This window comes from Festucalex cinctus, chromosome 4 (assembly GCF_051991245.1).
Source record: "Festucalex cinctus isolate MCC-2025b chromosome 4, RoL_Fcin_1.0, whole genome shotgun sequence".
Taxonomy (NCBI): domain Eukaryota; kingdom Metazoa; phylum Chordata; class Actinopteri; order Syngnathiformes; family Syngnathidae; genus Festucalex; species Festucalex cinctus.
Genome location: NC_135414.1, coordinates 22587038 through 22604719, shown reverse-complemented (window position 1 = coordinate 22604719; position 17682 = coordinate 22587038). Strand labels below are relative to the sequence as shown.

General features: G+C 39.1%; 1 protein-coding gene across 2 annotated transcripts; it reads right to left on the bottom strand.

The window, feature by feature from the left end:
- Nucleotides 1-8421: 8421 nt before the first annotated feature.
- On the bottom strand, nt 8422-11247 carry LOC144017027 (uncharacterized). Of its 2 annotated transcripts, none has more exons than XM_077518270.1 (2): nt 10945-11247; nt 8422-10608 (listed from the first exon to the last, which is right to left on the bottom strand). In XM_077518270.1, exon 2 carries the CDS (start codon nt 10356-10358, stop codon nt 9177-9179), a length of 1182 nt encoding a protein of 393 aa, XP_077374396.1. In that variant the 5' UTR covers nt 10359-10608; nt 10945-11247; the 3' UTR covers nt 8422-9176. The 2 variants fall into 2 exon arrangements, with proteins under 2 accessions (XP_077374396.1, XP_077374397.1); XM_077518271.1 differs by having other exon boundaries at nt 11097-11247.
- Nucleotides 11248-17682: the final 6435 nt, after the last annotated feature.

Here is a 17682-nt window from a genome sequence, read left to right as displayed (position 1 = left end):
TTGTTGTTTTTAACAATAATCATTTTATAGTGCCAACTCTACTTTTGAACCTCAACGAAAATGCATGCAACTATTCTATTTTAAAAAAATCTTTATAATCAATATCTACACTATCAGTCAAACGTTTGAACACCGTTAAACGTTCAATAACTTGAGAGAGGGTTTCAAACAACTGTAACTGTAAAATTCAATTATTTGACTGTTCTGAGTTCAACCAGGTTGGCAACAAAATTGAGGGCATCTTGGAATCAGTGTCACGTTATGAGATTCACTATTAATAAATAATATTAAAATACACATTATGTGTAATGTCAGACGTACTGAAAATTATGTCAAGGAGATTTTCTGTGAAACCATTTCTGAGGTGACTTCACTGTCCTCTGGTGGCCAAAGTGTGCCTTACACCTCAAATCAGAGAGTGGAGAGTGCACTTCACTTCACAAATACTGTACTGTATGGCACTTTACTGTACTGTACTACTATTTAACTTAATTTGATTTATTTAATTCAATCTCCGGTGTAATAACCTTATTTATTGATTTATTGAATTTTTATATTTTATGTTATTATTATTATTATTATTATTATTATTATTATTATTATTATTATTATTATTATTATTATTATTATTATTATTATAAATTCGGTCTCCGGTGTAATAACGTTGTTTATTGATTGATTGGATTTTTATTTATTATTATTATAATTATAGTAATAATAATAATAATAATAATAATAATAATAATAATGATAATAATAATAATAATAATAGTAGTAATAATAATAATAATTATTATTATTATTAGTAGTAGTATTATTGTTATTATTATTATTAATTCGGTCTCCGGTGTAATAACCTTATTTATTGATTGATTGGATTTTTATTTATAATAATAATAATAATAATAATAATAATAATAATAATAATAATAATAATAATAATAATAATTATTATTATTATTATTATTATTATTATTATTATTATTATTATTAATTCAATCTCCGGTGTAATAACCTTATTTATTTATTGATTGAATATTTATTTTTTTCTTTTATGACCTGTTCTTATTGCTGCTGGAAATGTAAATTTCCCAGAGGGAGCCATCCCAAAGGGATCAATCAAATCAATTCTAAGTCTAAGTCTAATACACAGTCCAAGGTATGCTACATGTCCTAACGACACTGAATGAGGTCAACCTGTCAATTTTTCGCTTTTAGAGGTAGTAACAGAGCCGTGACAGCAAAATTTGAACTGATGTAAGTATAAATAGTACAATTCAAAATTATTTTCTTATTGAACTTAACTATTTTAAATGCATGTGCTTCACAGCACAAAAGTTTGCCAACCCCTGAGTTATTTCATGCACGAACAAGACTGTTTGGGAGACATTTTTGCCATATTTGTTAATCCGCCATATGGACTGATCACCACTGGTCTGATGGCCCATCAAAGAATCTGTCCCAGTCCTCGCAGAAGCCAAAGGACCGCAGTGATGAACCAGGGACAAGGGTAGGGGGTGGCGGTCTGACATCCAGGCCTGAGGTCTGTTCAGCTGGACGGGGGTCAAAAAAGCGAGCCCGAAGATATCGAGCCAGCTGGAGCTCAATGATTTGACCCGGCATTACTTCCAGTTTGTCCAATTCGTGGTCACGAGCGGCTTGCACCCTGTTGGCATTCCTGGAAGAAGCAACCCCTCCTTCATTATTAATGATGTGAGTTGTTGATGTGCCGGATGACCCTGAACGAGCATATGGCATTGGACAGGACAGGCCAAAACAAGACACCCTTCCACATTCCACGTCGGGCAGTACAATTTGCAGTATATTAGAACGATTTATTTATTTATTTATTTTAAATTTGTGTTCTGTCGTTCTCAGTTGTATTTGTTAGCTAATGTTTACTGTTTAAATATTTAATTGTTAAGGAGTTTGAGATATCGGTGTGTTAGTCTAGAGTGCCCTCTTGTGGCTGTCTGTGAAATGATATACCTCCGTTATATTTTTTCATGTATAAGTCACAGGAACAGCCAACCTATGAAAAAAAAGTGTGACTTCTAGTCCAGAAAATACAGTCAGGTGAATGTCCAAGGTATGGCCTGCGGGCCAGTTGCGGCCCGTCATTAATTTTTCAGTGGCCCGTGGCATTTATTAAAAATGACAAGGCAAGGCTAATGAGCTTTTTTAAAGACAATGATGATTGACGTACAGTGTATGCCTCTACACTGGGCCCGTTTTTCCTCCTCCACTTCCTTTCGCCACTTTCTTAATGCATCTCATTGTAAAAGTTTTGGGGAATAAATAAAAAAAAATAATAATAATTCTTTCAATTTAGAACCCATCCACTAGATGGGGCCCTAGTTCGCCTATGCCTAGAATTGTCATGTTGACTTGACCAAGCCCCTATTTTGCTTTTACATAGAAAATCAAAATGGAAAAATTCCAGGTCAACTTCATCCCCCAATCCGTGTCGATAACAATGATACAGAATGGAGACATTGAAAAAAGGCGGGAAAATGCGCAGCTTTCTCGGGTCTCGTGACAGCGAATGGTTTGGAAAGTGTCGGCACTCGGCATTGTTTGTTTGTGCATTCGCAGGAGTAATTAAGCAATGGCTGCTGAGTAAATGAACTCTGCAGCGAGCTGTCAATAAATCTGTTTCATGATAACTTAATTTGGCTAAGCGCTGTGTTACAGAACCCGGCGACGCACACTATATCACTGGATGATGAATTATTGAGCATAAATCCATTATCTCGGGCATATTTTATTTATGATGCCGGCAAGACACAGGAGGAGTTTAACACTGCGGGGTAATCATTGTTGCGCGTTGTGTCGCCGAATCAAAGAATGGCGCCATTTGACTGACAATTTGTTTTTTTGGCATGCTAGGCCCGCAGCGACATTAGCCCGATTGCCTCGTTTAACGGCAGCATTCTGTTTCCCCTCAAGCGCGCCTTGTAAACACTGGCGCATCTAACGCACGCCATTCTACAGATGAGAAGGGGGTACAGGGGGTCTCTGGTGGTAGCGCGATAATAGGTCAACAGCTGTATTTAAAAAATGCATCGCATACTTGGCACCGGCGGAGATTCGTCGAAAAGCGCTCGGGGATGCTGATTTGGAAGCGCTACGTCAGGCCTCAGCCGGGACGAGGGAAAGTTGCCTTTGATGAGGACAGCGTGTAAATGATTTGTGTGCGTTTGTAGGACACGGGGGCTGGCCTGCGCTCACTGCCAGGAAGTCGAGGAGCTCAACTTTATCAGAATCTCAAGTTTATAGTCACTGAGATAGCTGTAAACCCGCTTTTTTCACAAAAGTAGTGAATCATTAATTATCAATTCATTTTCTTTAGCACTGGTAAGCTGGGGGCTAGCCGAAATTGAATTTGAGTGGATTAGTAACATATAAAAACAAACAGTTACGCTCACATTCACAGTTATGGACAGTTTGAGTTTTCAGTTAACCACACATTAAAGCTGGAGAAGAGATTCAAACTCAGAACCTCAGAACTGTGTGGCAAATGAGCTACTCGATTATTCACCATACTGCCTATTAATTCCGGTCCGTATTTGTCCTGGATAGGGACCGGTCAAGCACGGGATTTTTTTTTTAAGTGTTTTCCTCAAAACATACAGTTTTAAAAAAATAAGAAAAAAAATCTGAATTGGTAAATCTGGGATTGTCATTTTCTTTGTGTGTTTAAGAGAAAATAATTCAAAATCTGATGAAAGCAAAAGCCAATATTGAATAAAGGTCTAAAGCACAGGTGTCAAAATCAAGGTCTGGGGATCAGATTCGGCCCAACGTGTCATTTTATGTGGCCCGCACAATCAAATAATATATTTCCATAATCCTAGCTAAAATCTGTACCCAAATTTCAAATAATTGTCATACACAACAAATATTTTACAATATTTTGTTACCAATTTTACAGTAACAGTGAACAATTATTCAACAAACTATTACCCTTGATTTCTGATTTCAAAATATCAATTTGTTGTGTATATGTAATAATACAATGCGACGATTCAACATTTATTTGCTACAAAGTGACTCACAATTGAGTTTAATCGAAAATGATCAACGGTGACAGCAGCTTGAGTGAAAAAAGGACAAAGGTTTGAAATCTGGTTTGATTCTGCTTAACCACTTCCTCTTTTACTTCACTTTCATTGTCACCGATACTTTTTGCGAGATTTGTTTGCTATGTAAAAAGACGTCCGTCCCTGTCGAGGACAAGCAAACAGTCTGTTTGTATGTGGTTTCCCTGGGGGGAGACATCATGGGCTTTGCTTGTGCAATCTTTAAAGAAATTCAAATATTGATGTCTTACTCACATCCCAGACAAATTAGCCTTGAGATACACCAAGGTGGCGAGGACGCCGGCATGAAATATGAACGACTACCTGGGATTGCTTTTAGTAATTGTGAAATATTCAAAATGTTTCAGCATTTCTTTTTCGCCGGATGCCTCGGATGAATTTTTGTGAGTAATTCAATTTGGTTGTCACGTGCAATGGACGGCGGGACGGAAATGGAACGTGATGTGACGCAAGGCACTGGAAAAAAAAAAAAAAAAAAGGCCTGGCATCCTATTCGATAGGAGAGCTCCTGTTTGTTGTTGTGAGGCTTTAATAGTTGCGCCTTGTTAATTTTTAATTGAGGAAATGATTTGGGGTGGGGCATACAGAGACGGACGGATGGATGAGACATTTCCGAAATGATACCCGTGCATCCGTGGGGGAAATCGTTTTCCTGTCACTCATTTAAGATGATGAGCAGACCCGACAATATTTCCAAGCATCGTGGGGCTTTGAAAATCTTTTTTTTTTTGAATGATAGTCCTCAACTTCCTAGACGACAGCAGCTGGAATCACTTTGTTGTCCTTTTCCATTGAACGCATCATAAACTTTCATGAAGATAAAAGCGATGCTTTTGCGAGCTAAGCAGGTCAATGGTACAGTTTAGAAAGCACATTTGAAAAAATGAGGGAATTTCCATTTTCATACCAACATTCAATAAAAAATGGAATTGAATTATTTTTTTGAAAGGTCAAATGAATAGCTATATGGTGGGCCTCAACATGCTTGAAAATTATTAATTAACTTCATCTAAGGGCGGCACGGTGGATTAGCACCTCCGCCTCCCAGTTCTGAGGACTCGGGTTCGAGTCCAGGCTCCGGCCTTCCTGGGTGGAATTTGCATGTTCTCCCCGTGCCCGTGTGGGTCTTCTCCGGGTACTCCCGTCTCCTCCCACATTCCAAAGACATGCATGGTTAATTGGGCGCTCTGAATTGTCAGGTGTGCTTGTGAGTGTGGATGGTTGTTCATCTCTGTGTCCCCAGAGCCAGCGGAGATAGGCTCCAGCACCCCCCGTGACCCTTGTCCGGAATAAGAGGTCAAGAAAATGGATGGATGGAACTTCATCTAAATAAATACCCATCAAACAATGTATTCTCTCTTACAAAAAAAAAAAAAAGGAAAAAATTTTTTATTCTGGACAGGCGGGCGATGCAAAATTGAATTTTTTGCTGATACGTCATGTTGGTCATCAACTGAGCAACTGTGATGTCATTTTCAGTTGCCAGCAAGTGGCAAAATGGCCGCCCTGACAAACGCAATGGTGAGCAGAATCATGTGTTTGGAATTCATGGGGCGCATACATCAAATTACAACCATTTTTTTTTAGGGTTGACTTCCCATTTAAAAGTAATAGAGAAGTGGCACATATGAATCAGGATCAGCTGTGTTTTTAGCGTAAGGGATATCTTAAGAGTTGTCCTGAGAACTTGATGAAAATGATGAAAAACCCTTGTACAATCGTGTACAGCTATGTAGTGCACACACAAAACACACATACACACATTTCCTTCCCTCCTTTTCCAGCGCTCGTTCCTGTTAAGTCGTCTCTTGTTGAAACATAAAGCCAATTGCGTGTCAATAACCGTTGTTAGTGTGTAAACCCTCCCGCTTCCTCCTAGTGCCGTTACCCGTCATCTGTTATTGTGCCAGATGGCATTTCGCAGGAAACAGGGGGGCCCATTGGGGAATACCTGTGGCGTAGATTTTAATTTCATCTTTCTTATTTACTAAAGTCTGGCGATGACACGACATGCAAAGGATTCCTTGGTTTGATTGTGCAATATGGGCAAGGAGGGAAGTGCCCCACTAGTTACAGCAGAGGGCTCTGTAGGGTAAACTAATACAGACCGAGTGATAGATCCACTTTCTATGATATGGGTGAGCAGTTAACTTTGGATGAGAGGTGGAGTTCAAGTTTCAAACTATACGTAACATTAGAGTGGCTTCAACATTAAATCCAGTACAGCACATTTGTTAAGTAGAGTTCAGATGAAAATTACAAGTTTATTTGACCTTTATGTTTTTTTGTTTTTTGGGGGATGTTAAAAAAAAAAAATAGGCCTACCATCGCTCAAATAATTCATAAAAAACTCAGCAAAATCAATTGATGCAAGGTCCCGTTCTTGACTTTGCACTAATGCAAACATATGGTACGTATTCCTGTATGAAACAATATATAACGTGTCAGGCACTCCCCGAGTGCCGCACACAAATGAATTAATGCGCAAGGCTGCTTTGCTCACTCGATAGATGGCTTTCATTTAATTTACGTAATATTCCCAGATGAATCGTTTATACTGCAGAGCGCAATATCAGTGGGAATGTTTGGCCCATAAAGAAATTAACTTTGTCTCTCTGCTAAGTACAGCAATGTATCAAGCCATTACATCCCCATGATAGATGAATCACACTTGGTATTATGTGGGACAAATGTATTCATATTGCATATTTTTCTAATTTTGCCTGTCTGACCATCTGTGTGTGTCTCACTGTGATTAATCCACTGATCCTGTTGATATCAAGGGCGGCTGCTTTCCTTGCACACGCAAGAGCTGATATGGAGTCATAATCCAACATATGATTATTATATTTGAGATATTCCTCAGTATCTGGGGCACAATCAGACCTGATTTCATTATCTGTGTGTGCATGTGTGTGCGCGCGCTTGTGTGTTACTGCTTTTGTTTACTTACAGTTCATAAAAAAAAAAAAAAAAAATCTTTAAAAATTAAATATATAAATATAAAAAATATTGAGTGTTTTACATTTCTCTAATGTCACGGCATAAATTATTGGAAGGCATTTTTCATTTTGAATTGGTTCAAAACAACTGGAACAATAATTCCCTCATGAGGTAACCGCGAGGAAAAACTCACGTCAACAAGTAATGACAGTATAAGTGACAAACCAAATGTCACAAAAATTGCAGAAATGTAAACCACAACAGTTCCAAAGGCCCATGTACATCATGGCGAAACAACAATTAATAAAAATATCCGGGTGTACTTGTTCGTGAATCATGAGGAATCCCAAATGCTATGGCAACAAGTGATTTGACGTAATAATTTGAAATGATCAAACCAATGATTTCAAACGTTTTTTTGTTGTTTTTTTTCTCTTCATTTACCACTACTAGTTCTGGCCTACATTCTTAGTTAGCTGAAATCGAGTCCAATTCACCCACAACCCTAAAAAGGTACAGAAAATGGATGAATAACACTCTGAAATCATGCCGATAAACTTTAACTGCATACAGAGTGTTACTTTATCAAAATTAATTAAAATTACCTATTGATTTAACAATAATTCAGTATATATTGACATGAGATACCTTTCTTTCATTCCATGTAGCAATGAGTAAATTAATCAAAATTATGTTTGATCTTTGAAGATCCCTTTAAGTGGTCTATTTAAATTAGTCTTGACTTTTCCAACTCTCTAAATCATTGTTGCAAAGATTGCTGACTGGTGCACGGTTCCTCACGTACACTATATGGGCCGACTTAGGATCGTGGTAGGATTTAACCCAGTTGTGCTGAAAGTAATTCTTCCACATAAGATGGAATTTAATGTAATGGGTTAGAGGTGAGGTAAGGAGCAAAAGTGTGTGTATGAGGTCATGTTTAAAACAATGAACAACATTGCACGGTGTGGCCCTTTGTATCCAAGCGGGTCAATGTCAAAAATCAAGGGCAAAGGTTGCTGCCCCCACTACATGCTCACCAATGACCCAAATTCCATCAATCCTGCCCTTACACAAAGCCTATGATTATTTCGCTGGCTAAATGAAGTGACATTCCCATTTTACTCCTTTCATGATTTATCCCACTGTATGGAAATAAAAACTCGCAGGAGTAAACCTTCATAGGAACTTCATTTTTTAGGAGAACTTAAAACTATGAGCAGAGAGAAGTATCATGTCTGGAATTTTCCTTCAGCCAAAATGACCGACTTCCTTTAATTTCCGGTGTTTGTGCAATTTGCTGCTAATCATGGCTTATGTGAATCTACTGCAATGTATCCTGGTTGTTTGTTAATTAATCCACTTGAGTCTCAACTCAACTCAACTCAAGTTTATTTATATAGCGCTTTCAAACAGCCAATCGATGCTTTGAAAAAAAAAACTGCTTTATTCTTTAACAGAAAAAAAATCAACCTACAGGAAGATACAATAAGAGAACACATCTGTCTCTGTAGCTGTTACTGTAAGTAGTAAACAAATGTCATGTCTTTCTATTCATTTCTTTTTTTTGCGAAAACCCTTCATTCAGCTCTGTAAAGGTGAAGCTCTCCATGGCAGCTTACTTCCAAGCCTGGTACGACTTACAACCTGGTTAGGACCTGTCTTTGGTTCTCCCATGGTTGTGAGAAGAATGTCTATTTTCCTTCCACGCAGACTGATCTTATCCAAAAAGCTTGTTCCGTGCGGTGGCAGGAATGGATCCAGGAAAGCACATGGGGAAATGGCAAGGATCCTGTCAGTGTTGTTGGCCCCATTATCACCACAGCTTTCATTTTTTGTTTCAACAAAGTTTCTCTTGCGAATCTTCCTTACACAAAGCCTTATCCTTTCTATTTATATGCAACAGGCTTGGATGTGTTAAATGAATGAACAAACTTCGCAAATCAGTTTCTCCTGGCAGAACTTTCTCACGTGTCCTTGTTGCAAGCAGTTGGAGCAGAGTCCCTTTCTCAGGAGAAATTCTATTTTATCCTGATGCTGGCATTTTTTCATGTTCTTTACATTGTTCCATGATGTGTTCACCTGGGTGTGGTAAGTTTGGGTGAAAATGGTGTCACCTTTCCTCCGTTCTTACATGATTTGATGATGCTTTGATTCTCCCTTGAAATCGAGGTCACCATATTCAGGATCTGGCATGATCTTAGCCTGTGTATGGACGAACTCAACGAGATCCTTAAATTTGGCTATTCTACCTCGTTTCCGCTCAATATCAACGGCAAACGTCCGCCACTTTTCTCTCAGTTTGTAAGGAAGTTTATATATGATGGTTTGAATGTTAGTGACAAAATCTAACTCCTTCATGTAATCCAACTCTGCCATTTCATTCAAGCAAGTGGTGAGAAACAGGGAAAGTGAAAATAGAGCTTCGCCATCTTCTTCCTTGATTGAAGACCAGTTCAAAGCTTTATTGATGTATGCTGCAGAGATAGTGTGAGCTTGACCGAAATGTTCCTTCAAAAGCCGTTTTGCTTCGTGGTATCCTCGGTCAGGTCCCATGTGCAGACAACTGTTTATTAACTCTCTGGGCTGTCCGCCTGTGTATTGCATCATGTAGTACAGACGGTCCTTGTTGCTTTCAGTTTCTCTCTCCACACCATACTCCAATGCCATCATAAAGGGTCTATAGTCCAAAGGATCTCCTTTGAAGACTGGAACGCTAGATGGTGGCAAAACGGAAAGCAACTCTGCATTATTATTTTGAGGTTGCACGATTGTACACAAACTGACTGATGCACCGTGATTTCCTGCTTCATGTGTAACGGAGCGGTTTGGTTGTTCAGTGATTGCAAATCCTGCTCCTCCAGGATTGTTTGGCTCATTCTCCACATCTGTCTGTCTCTCATGTGAAACAAAACCTTGGTCGTCCATTTGTGAAGTGTCGGATTCGCCATGAATATGCAACACTTTGAGCCTTGTGTCAGCAGCAGCTAAAGCGGTCTGGATATCAAACTCCTCCTCCTCTGCTTTAAGCTTAGCTTCCTGTTCCAGTGCTGTCACTTCCAGTGCTGCTGCTTTAAGGTTAGCTTCCTGTTCCAGCGCTGCTGCTTTAGCTGCTTCAAGCATAGCTTCCCATTCCAGTGTTGCAGCTTCAAACTTTGCTTCCTGTTCCATTGCGACTGCTTTAGCTGCTTCAATCTTAGCTTCCCATTCCAGTGCTGCCGCTTCAATCTTGGCTTCCCAATCCAGTGCTGCGGCTTTCAGCTTAGCTTCCTGTTCCAGTGCTTCTGCTTTAAGATTTGCCTCCTGTTCCATTGTGACTGCTGTAACTGCTTCAATCTTATCTTCCCATTCCAGTGTTGAAGCTTCAATTTTGGCTTGTCATTCCAGTGCTGCAGCCTTAATCTTAGTTTCCTGTCCCAGTGCTGCTGCTTAACTTTCCTGTTTCAGCGCAGCCTTTTCCAATACTGTTTTCAAGCATGTATATACAGCAGATGCTGACAGTTTGAAGAGTGTCTAGAACTTTCCTTTGGCCTTTGAGACTTCGTAGAAGTTTCCACTGATGCTATTGGAAGGAAAGAAACTTTTATTGACTTCATTTGCTTCTTCCATACATCTAAATACACTTAACTGAGCATTAACTCATTCAATAAAGTCTCAGAACAAGTTAGGCTTTGGTTCAAAGTTACTGGTTGTGTCCTCTTCTGACCTTATTTGTTGTAACGTACTTTAACAATCAGCCAGTAAAACTCTCCTAAGAGCACCTCAAATTCAACAGCCAACTTAAATTTGACATATTCCATCTGTCTATCAAATCAAGTATTTCGTTCATTTTCCTAGTTATTAGGGCTACTTAAATCAATTTTCCTTTATAGTTTGTAATCCAACATAACTTCCATACCTTCCTCTGTAGGTTCCACCGTAGTGTTATCTTTAACAGTCTTTATGATGAAGATGAAAGCCTTTCCACTTGCTAGCCGTTGTTAGCGCCACAGAAAAATACTACCATCCCTCTTATGTCAGTCCAAATCCTTTTAGGGAATTATGGCTTACCTGTGTCTACTGTAACTGATCATGGTTGTTATCAATCCACATGAGTTCAGTTCATGATTTGAAATAAGTGCTTAAATCATTAACAGAAAAAAAATAAACCTACAGACACGCTAAGAGCAGTAGTGTCCACAGCTCAACAACACGAACTGAACTGAGCTTTTCTTTTCCCCTCTGGCTAACCAAGATGAACACCCCCAGTGGACACTATATGCAATTACATAAACACACTAAAACAAAGAGATTCTTAATGTTTGTGTCCTTTAGATTTTTTTTTTATGTGTCCAGTTATGTTATTTCCATTTCATTTGTGGTAAGAAATGGTAAAACTGTGATCAGGACTTTTTTTTCTTAACTTTCCAGGGAGCATCACTGTGTATTTATTTATTTATTTATTTATTTATTTATTAGTTTTGGCTTTGCGCCATGGAAATACAAACATATTCATCAGGACACATGTCAAACTTGAGTTTTGGGCCCCCTGAAAAGGCAATTAATGAAAACATAACAATTAACAGTGATCCTAATAGGACCTTCATACTACCTGGTACGCTAGCCTGAATAATACTCTCAACAATTATAACCAGCTGTAGTAGCTACTGTGTTTGACAACAGCAGATCCTCACACCTTTTTTTTCGAAATCATAAAAATATCTTGTGGGCTGGGCAAAAAACCCTGAGGGACTCCAAATGTCATCCAATGGGATGCATGTCGGCGATCATTCTTTTCTCCTTCCTTTTTACTTTTTGACTTTTGCATCACCTTGCACATTGTTCATCCTTTTGCTAACACGCTCTTACAACGTTGCCCTGCTAAATAGGCCAATGTAGAACACTTGTCTTTCCTAAGGCGTTAGACGAGCGGGAGTGCTGGCGGCTCACGAACGAGTGTTAACGATCAACCCGTCAGTAGTCATCTTAATCTGTGGCTCTTCCCCTGTGCCATCAAAGCCATGCAAATGGAATAAAGTATTGATTTCTGCCACATTCTTCTACTCCATTCTCAGAACTCGTATTAATAGTCTAGTCGTCTCTATGTCCTCCTAATGAAGGCATGCAATGTTTTTCTGCTTATCAATTCTAATAAAATAACATGAGGAATGCTTGTTTTTTTTTTTTTGAATGCTTTTGTTTGAAATCTGTATATCTCATTGCAGATATAAAACTTGTCAATGGCAGATCAAGGGATTTGAAAGGGTTTAGAGCTGTAACAGATGGTTTTTCTACCATGTGTCCTAAATGCTAATCCTGTCAATGCCAAAGCAGCTGTGATTGATGCAACATAACGCCGGCCACATGGGGGGGTGGAAATGACAATGTATCCCTCACATTATGGAATAGTGATTGGCTGTCCTTCAAACATCATAAAAAAAAAAATATATATAAAAAAAATAATTTATTTTCCGTTTAGTTGTTTTTATGCAATTTGTGATGAGCCACCATTGAAGAAAAACATCCACAATATATTATTCTTGTGTCAAACAAACATCGACATTTTAGCTGTGCTGTCCTGATTAGATCAGAAATTCAGAAAAAAAAATGGCTGCATAGTTGACAGCAAAGATGCTCTTGCCATTCTTTGTTCTCAATGTTATTATTTTTTAATTAATTTGGCTTGTACTGGCTGGTATAAAAACAGCACACACACACAAAAAAAACACCTCATGATCTGGCACTTTAATGGGTTGTGGTTAACTTATATTTTTGATGTGAAATGCTTAAAATTTAAATTCCAGAAATTTCATAACCTTGCAATTCTTTTTGCTGACCACTTGAGGACACAACCTACAAACGCAAGGCAATTTATTAATGTTGCTGTCCAACAATGAAGACCTGCAGTATCTCCAAATTATGCTTTGCTTTTCCTGGGAGGGAAAATAAATAAATAAATTTCTTGACTATTGAATCAATATGTAATATAATTTATATTGAATGTTATCCACATTGTTTTTATGCATAATAAAAACAATTAAAAAAAAATGTAAATAAAGAAAAAGCATTTTTTACATGTTTCTTTTTCAAGTCTATGACTTGTGAGTAACCGTTTTTACTGCACAGCTCTGCGTGATTGTTTTTCAGCAACTTCCCATCCATCCAAATGCCGCATGTGTTTGTACGTGAGTGGATGGCACCCTTCAGCGTTCTAATTGATGCCTACTGGGCGCAGTTCGACAGAAGCCGTCTCCTGGCAGCCACATGGGAGGAAACCACTGCCAAGGCAGCTTTCCTATCAGATTGCTCTTTGAACTGGAGGCTTATGAGCTTCTGACGAGCTCAGACTCTGCGTGGTGGCACACAGCATTGCCTCTTTGCCTTCCTTCCTCCGCTCGATCCTACAGACCGAGCAGGAATCTACAAAGTCAACACGGTTGGCTAAAGACGGGAAATGCCCCGCCGCTTATCTGTCACAAACGTGTGCGATCTCTGGCGCGCAGTGATTCCGACTTAACTCTAAATGGAAACAGTGTTGTTTCTTTTCTTTTCACGCAGCAGAACAGCGTGTCAGAGCGTTTCCCTGCAGATAATTTCAGACACGAGAGGCCCCGCTCTAAGGCCCCCCTCTTGCCCTCTTTCGCCCTCACCGCCTGGCATTCATTAGGCCTGACTTATTGCTCGCACATGGCCCACAGTGGGCCGAGTGTTATCCTCACACGAAAGGTGCCGAGGAAATTGCAGAGTCTCGTGTCAAAAAGACAACTCCCGAGGGGGATTTCCTCGACCCGCTTTGCACGCGTGGCTTGGCGTCAGCCTGGTGGCAAAGAGGTATAATGAGGCTTAAGGCGAGCCGACCAACAAAAACCTGGCAGGTCCTCCTTGCGCCTCGCTGAAAACTAATATTCAGAGTGGGCCAGACACCCAGCCCTGAGGGATCCCTAATGCATTCCTATGGGAGATTAGGGCTGTATGCTTCTTTTTTTGGGGGGGGGGTAAGGCTAATCATAAGCACACATCAGAGAAAAACACAGAGCAAAGGTCATGAAAGAGTTAACTCAACGTTTGTACATACACTGGTCCGATTTGACAATAGGAGCTACTTTGCTGCGAGCGGCCAGGGGGTAAAAATAATAATAATAATAATAATTCTTGCATGCTATTGCGTGAATAGTGAATACTAGTAGCACAGTGACAGATGTTAGGTATGTTGTCAAAGCAACCAGAGTAGCTCCATATGATTTTTTTTTTTTTTTTTTTTTTTGGCTGTGATTGTATTTATCTATGTATTTATTTATTTATTTATTTATTTATTTATTTATTTATTTATTTATGTATTTATGTATTTATGTATTTATTATTATTATTATTATTATTATTATTATTATTATTATTATTATTATTGCTATTATTATTATTATTATTATTATTATTATTAGTATTATTATTTTGCTTCACAAATCTTGACCTATATTGGACTGATTTTAGCAGGTGACTCACGCATCTTTCAAGTATTTAGTTATATGTGTACTAATATATTGGTCTTAAGGCATTAATGCCGGATATTGGCTTTCATGGAAGCATAAAGAACATCACAAAAGGTGAAAAGTGCTGTACCCGTCTAAAAATATGTAGCGTATTAATAAAGCCAGCAAGCGCACATGCTATTGCTAATACTGTTATATGTCTTTCCATGCGCGCGCTCTTGTGCCAAGGGTGAAGATGAAAAGTTTTTTTGGACTTGTAACCCTTCTTCCCCCTGCCGGTAATCGCGCCGGAGCCCTGTAATCCGTCGCACATGCAAATGCCACGGGGGGAATATTACTGTTCATAATATTAATCTGCTCTCAAATTCCTTTCTGTTACCAAAGATGAGGAGCGTCGCGCGCCATGTTCTTACGGGTATTAAGTGTGCTACATGAGATTCGTCGAGAGGTCGGGTCTGAATTGGCGGTGGGGGCGGTTTGGCGGTGGTGGGAGATCAGGCCCGAAGCTCCAGGTCGGGAACGCCATCTCCATATTCTCATAAACAGCGCGACATGAAAGGGGGGGGGGGTGACTCAAATCCACGGCGCGGCTCCGGCGTGAATCAATGTCAGCCCGATGAGGCGGGAAGGTTAAAGCCTCTTTAAGGTCCCTGGCTGTGATACCTGACTTAGCAGCAGGTAAAGCCGGCGTGCCGCGCGGGGTTGAGGGGTTGGGGGTGCGGTGTTGAATTGTCTCCGCTGGGTTGATCAAAGGCCCCGGCGGTGCGGCACCGGCACATGAAACCACAGGAAGACGGATGAATAGGATCTTTTTGCTATTCATCACTCCAGTACCTGGAATTTTGCTATCGGAGCGTCTGTGCAGCACAGCCTCCGGAAAGCACCATTATTATGCTAAACCTTAGGGAATGTAGTCTTTAAAAAAAAAGAAGAAAAAAATAGGCTAATGCCTGCAATTAGCAGAGTGTGCCGACAGAATTCAGCTAATGTGCACTATTAAAAGATCTCATGACCCTTTTAATATATTGATTTTATTCAATGTTGATTATGCACATGACATTTAAAAATGTGATTATTCATGAATTGTGATCATTGTTTCAATAGTTTATTAAGAACAATGCTGAATGAATAATTTTGTTTCAACAATTCTACACCAAGACCAAACAAACAGTCTTTCATACTGTAAGTGTAATTGAAATAAAAATAGTCATGTGCAAGACAGTACTATTCCAGGCTGGATCTGGTTGGTCACTGGCTCCCATTTGGACCCAATGCAAGTGGACTGTGACAAGAAATAAATGTTTGTAGCCACCGAGGAGAAGTTGAGGGTGGCAGCTACCTCGATGGCCGTGTTAATTTTGTCAGCCTAGGGGAACCTAATCACCATCCCATTTTTGAGCTTGTCTCTTTCTCATCTAGGAAGCTACTTCATGGTTGTTTGTTTGTTAGTAGGCCACTTCCTGGTTTGTTTGTCAGTTTAGTCGAGGGCAGGCAACAATTTAGTTTGTCTGTTATTTAGCAGCTACTAACTACCTGGTTTGTCTGTTTATTATCTTACAGGCTAATTCCATGTGTGTCCATTTGTTAGCAGGTTACTTACAGGTTTGTCTGTTTCGTAGCGGATTAACTCATGTTATTTTGTTACTTTTTAGGCTAATCATTGGTATGTTTGTCAGCAGATCACTTCCTGGTTCATGTGTTAGTTGCAGTCATTTAGTTATTATGTGTTAGTTGCAGTCCCATATATTCACTTCACTGGGATTGTAAATTTTACAACGCTTTTTTTTTTAAAGTTCAAAATGGTCTCTCCCTGAATATGTCCCTGCTTCAATTTCTGGGGCAACCCGTCTAGGTGACAATCTAAATGGGTTTGAAATAAATGTCACACTATTGTTGGTTGCATTTTTTTTTTCTCAACAAGTTTGGCTTACACCAAATTTGTCCTGTTTCCGTTTCCATGTTAACCTGTTTAGACAATTTACAAATTTCAAATTTGGGTCAAATTAAATGTTGTTCTTTACTGTTTTCTGCCACTTAGTGGAATCCATTATTCATCCACAACTCAAATTGAAGTAATTCCACGGGCATGTGAAGGGATTGATACCAAAAAATGACAGATACCTGAAAATAACACTCACATCTTTTGAAAAGGGAGACGGTTGCTTACCACTGCATGAAGTTAGGTCAGATGTAAAAAAAAAAAAAAAATGAACATCCGATTTGATGTTGTGGGAGAGAGACACACTTTCAATTATAAAGGTGGCACTCTGTGTAAAGTTGTTTGAACATGTAATGGAAAGTCGCTCTGTTGAAACCAAATTTCTGTCCTTTACCTTTGCCGGATTTAAAATCTACATTATTCCGATGTGACGAGTTAGGGGACAAAGAAAGATGGAAGTAATGTGGCGCATTGATCACTGCTGTTGTTACATTTCTGCGCATTGGGTGTATTAGTCACCATTAGCTGTTCTTGGGCTCACCTTGCGATAACGGGTGCCATAGTTTGATTTGTAACATAACCTTGACCAAAGAAAACCCACTTTCCAATCACCATGGCCTGGCAATTTTCCCTCTGCTTATCCTATTTTCCTATCAGTATGAATGCAGACCACCAGTCGGCTATTAATTACTCCATTCCCAAGATAAATCTGGCATATGGTGTCGTATCCATCATGGGTGCCAAACCTTACATTGAGACTAAACCATTTTGCTCATACACACTTTCATATAGTCATCCATTTTGTCCGCCCTGTTCATTGTTTGCGTTGACAGATGAGGTGAGCTTAATAATGGACGGCCAAGCAGCCCTTAAAACAAGAACAGCTCCCATAAGCTTTAGGGTAGCAAGATCATGATGAAGCATGTTGATACATCTCGCACGATACTCTATGGAAATATTGATTTTGTTGATATTTAGCGTCATATTTTTTATTTTATTTTTATTTTTTTTTTAAATATGTTGTATAGAGTACACAAAGTACACTTGAAAAACTCTTCATAATTTGTCAGTTCACTATCAAGGCTATCCATCCTACATTTTCAGTTTGCTGGTTCCTTCCTGGTTTGTCTCTTATATTGGCTATTCCCTGGTTTATGTGTTTATCTGACAGTTTATTCCCTGGCTTATTACTTAATTAGTAGGCTACTTCCTGGTTATGCTGCATTCGAGG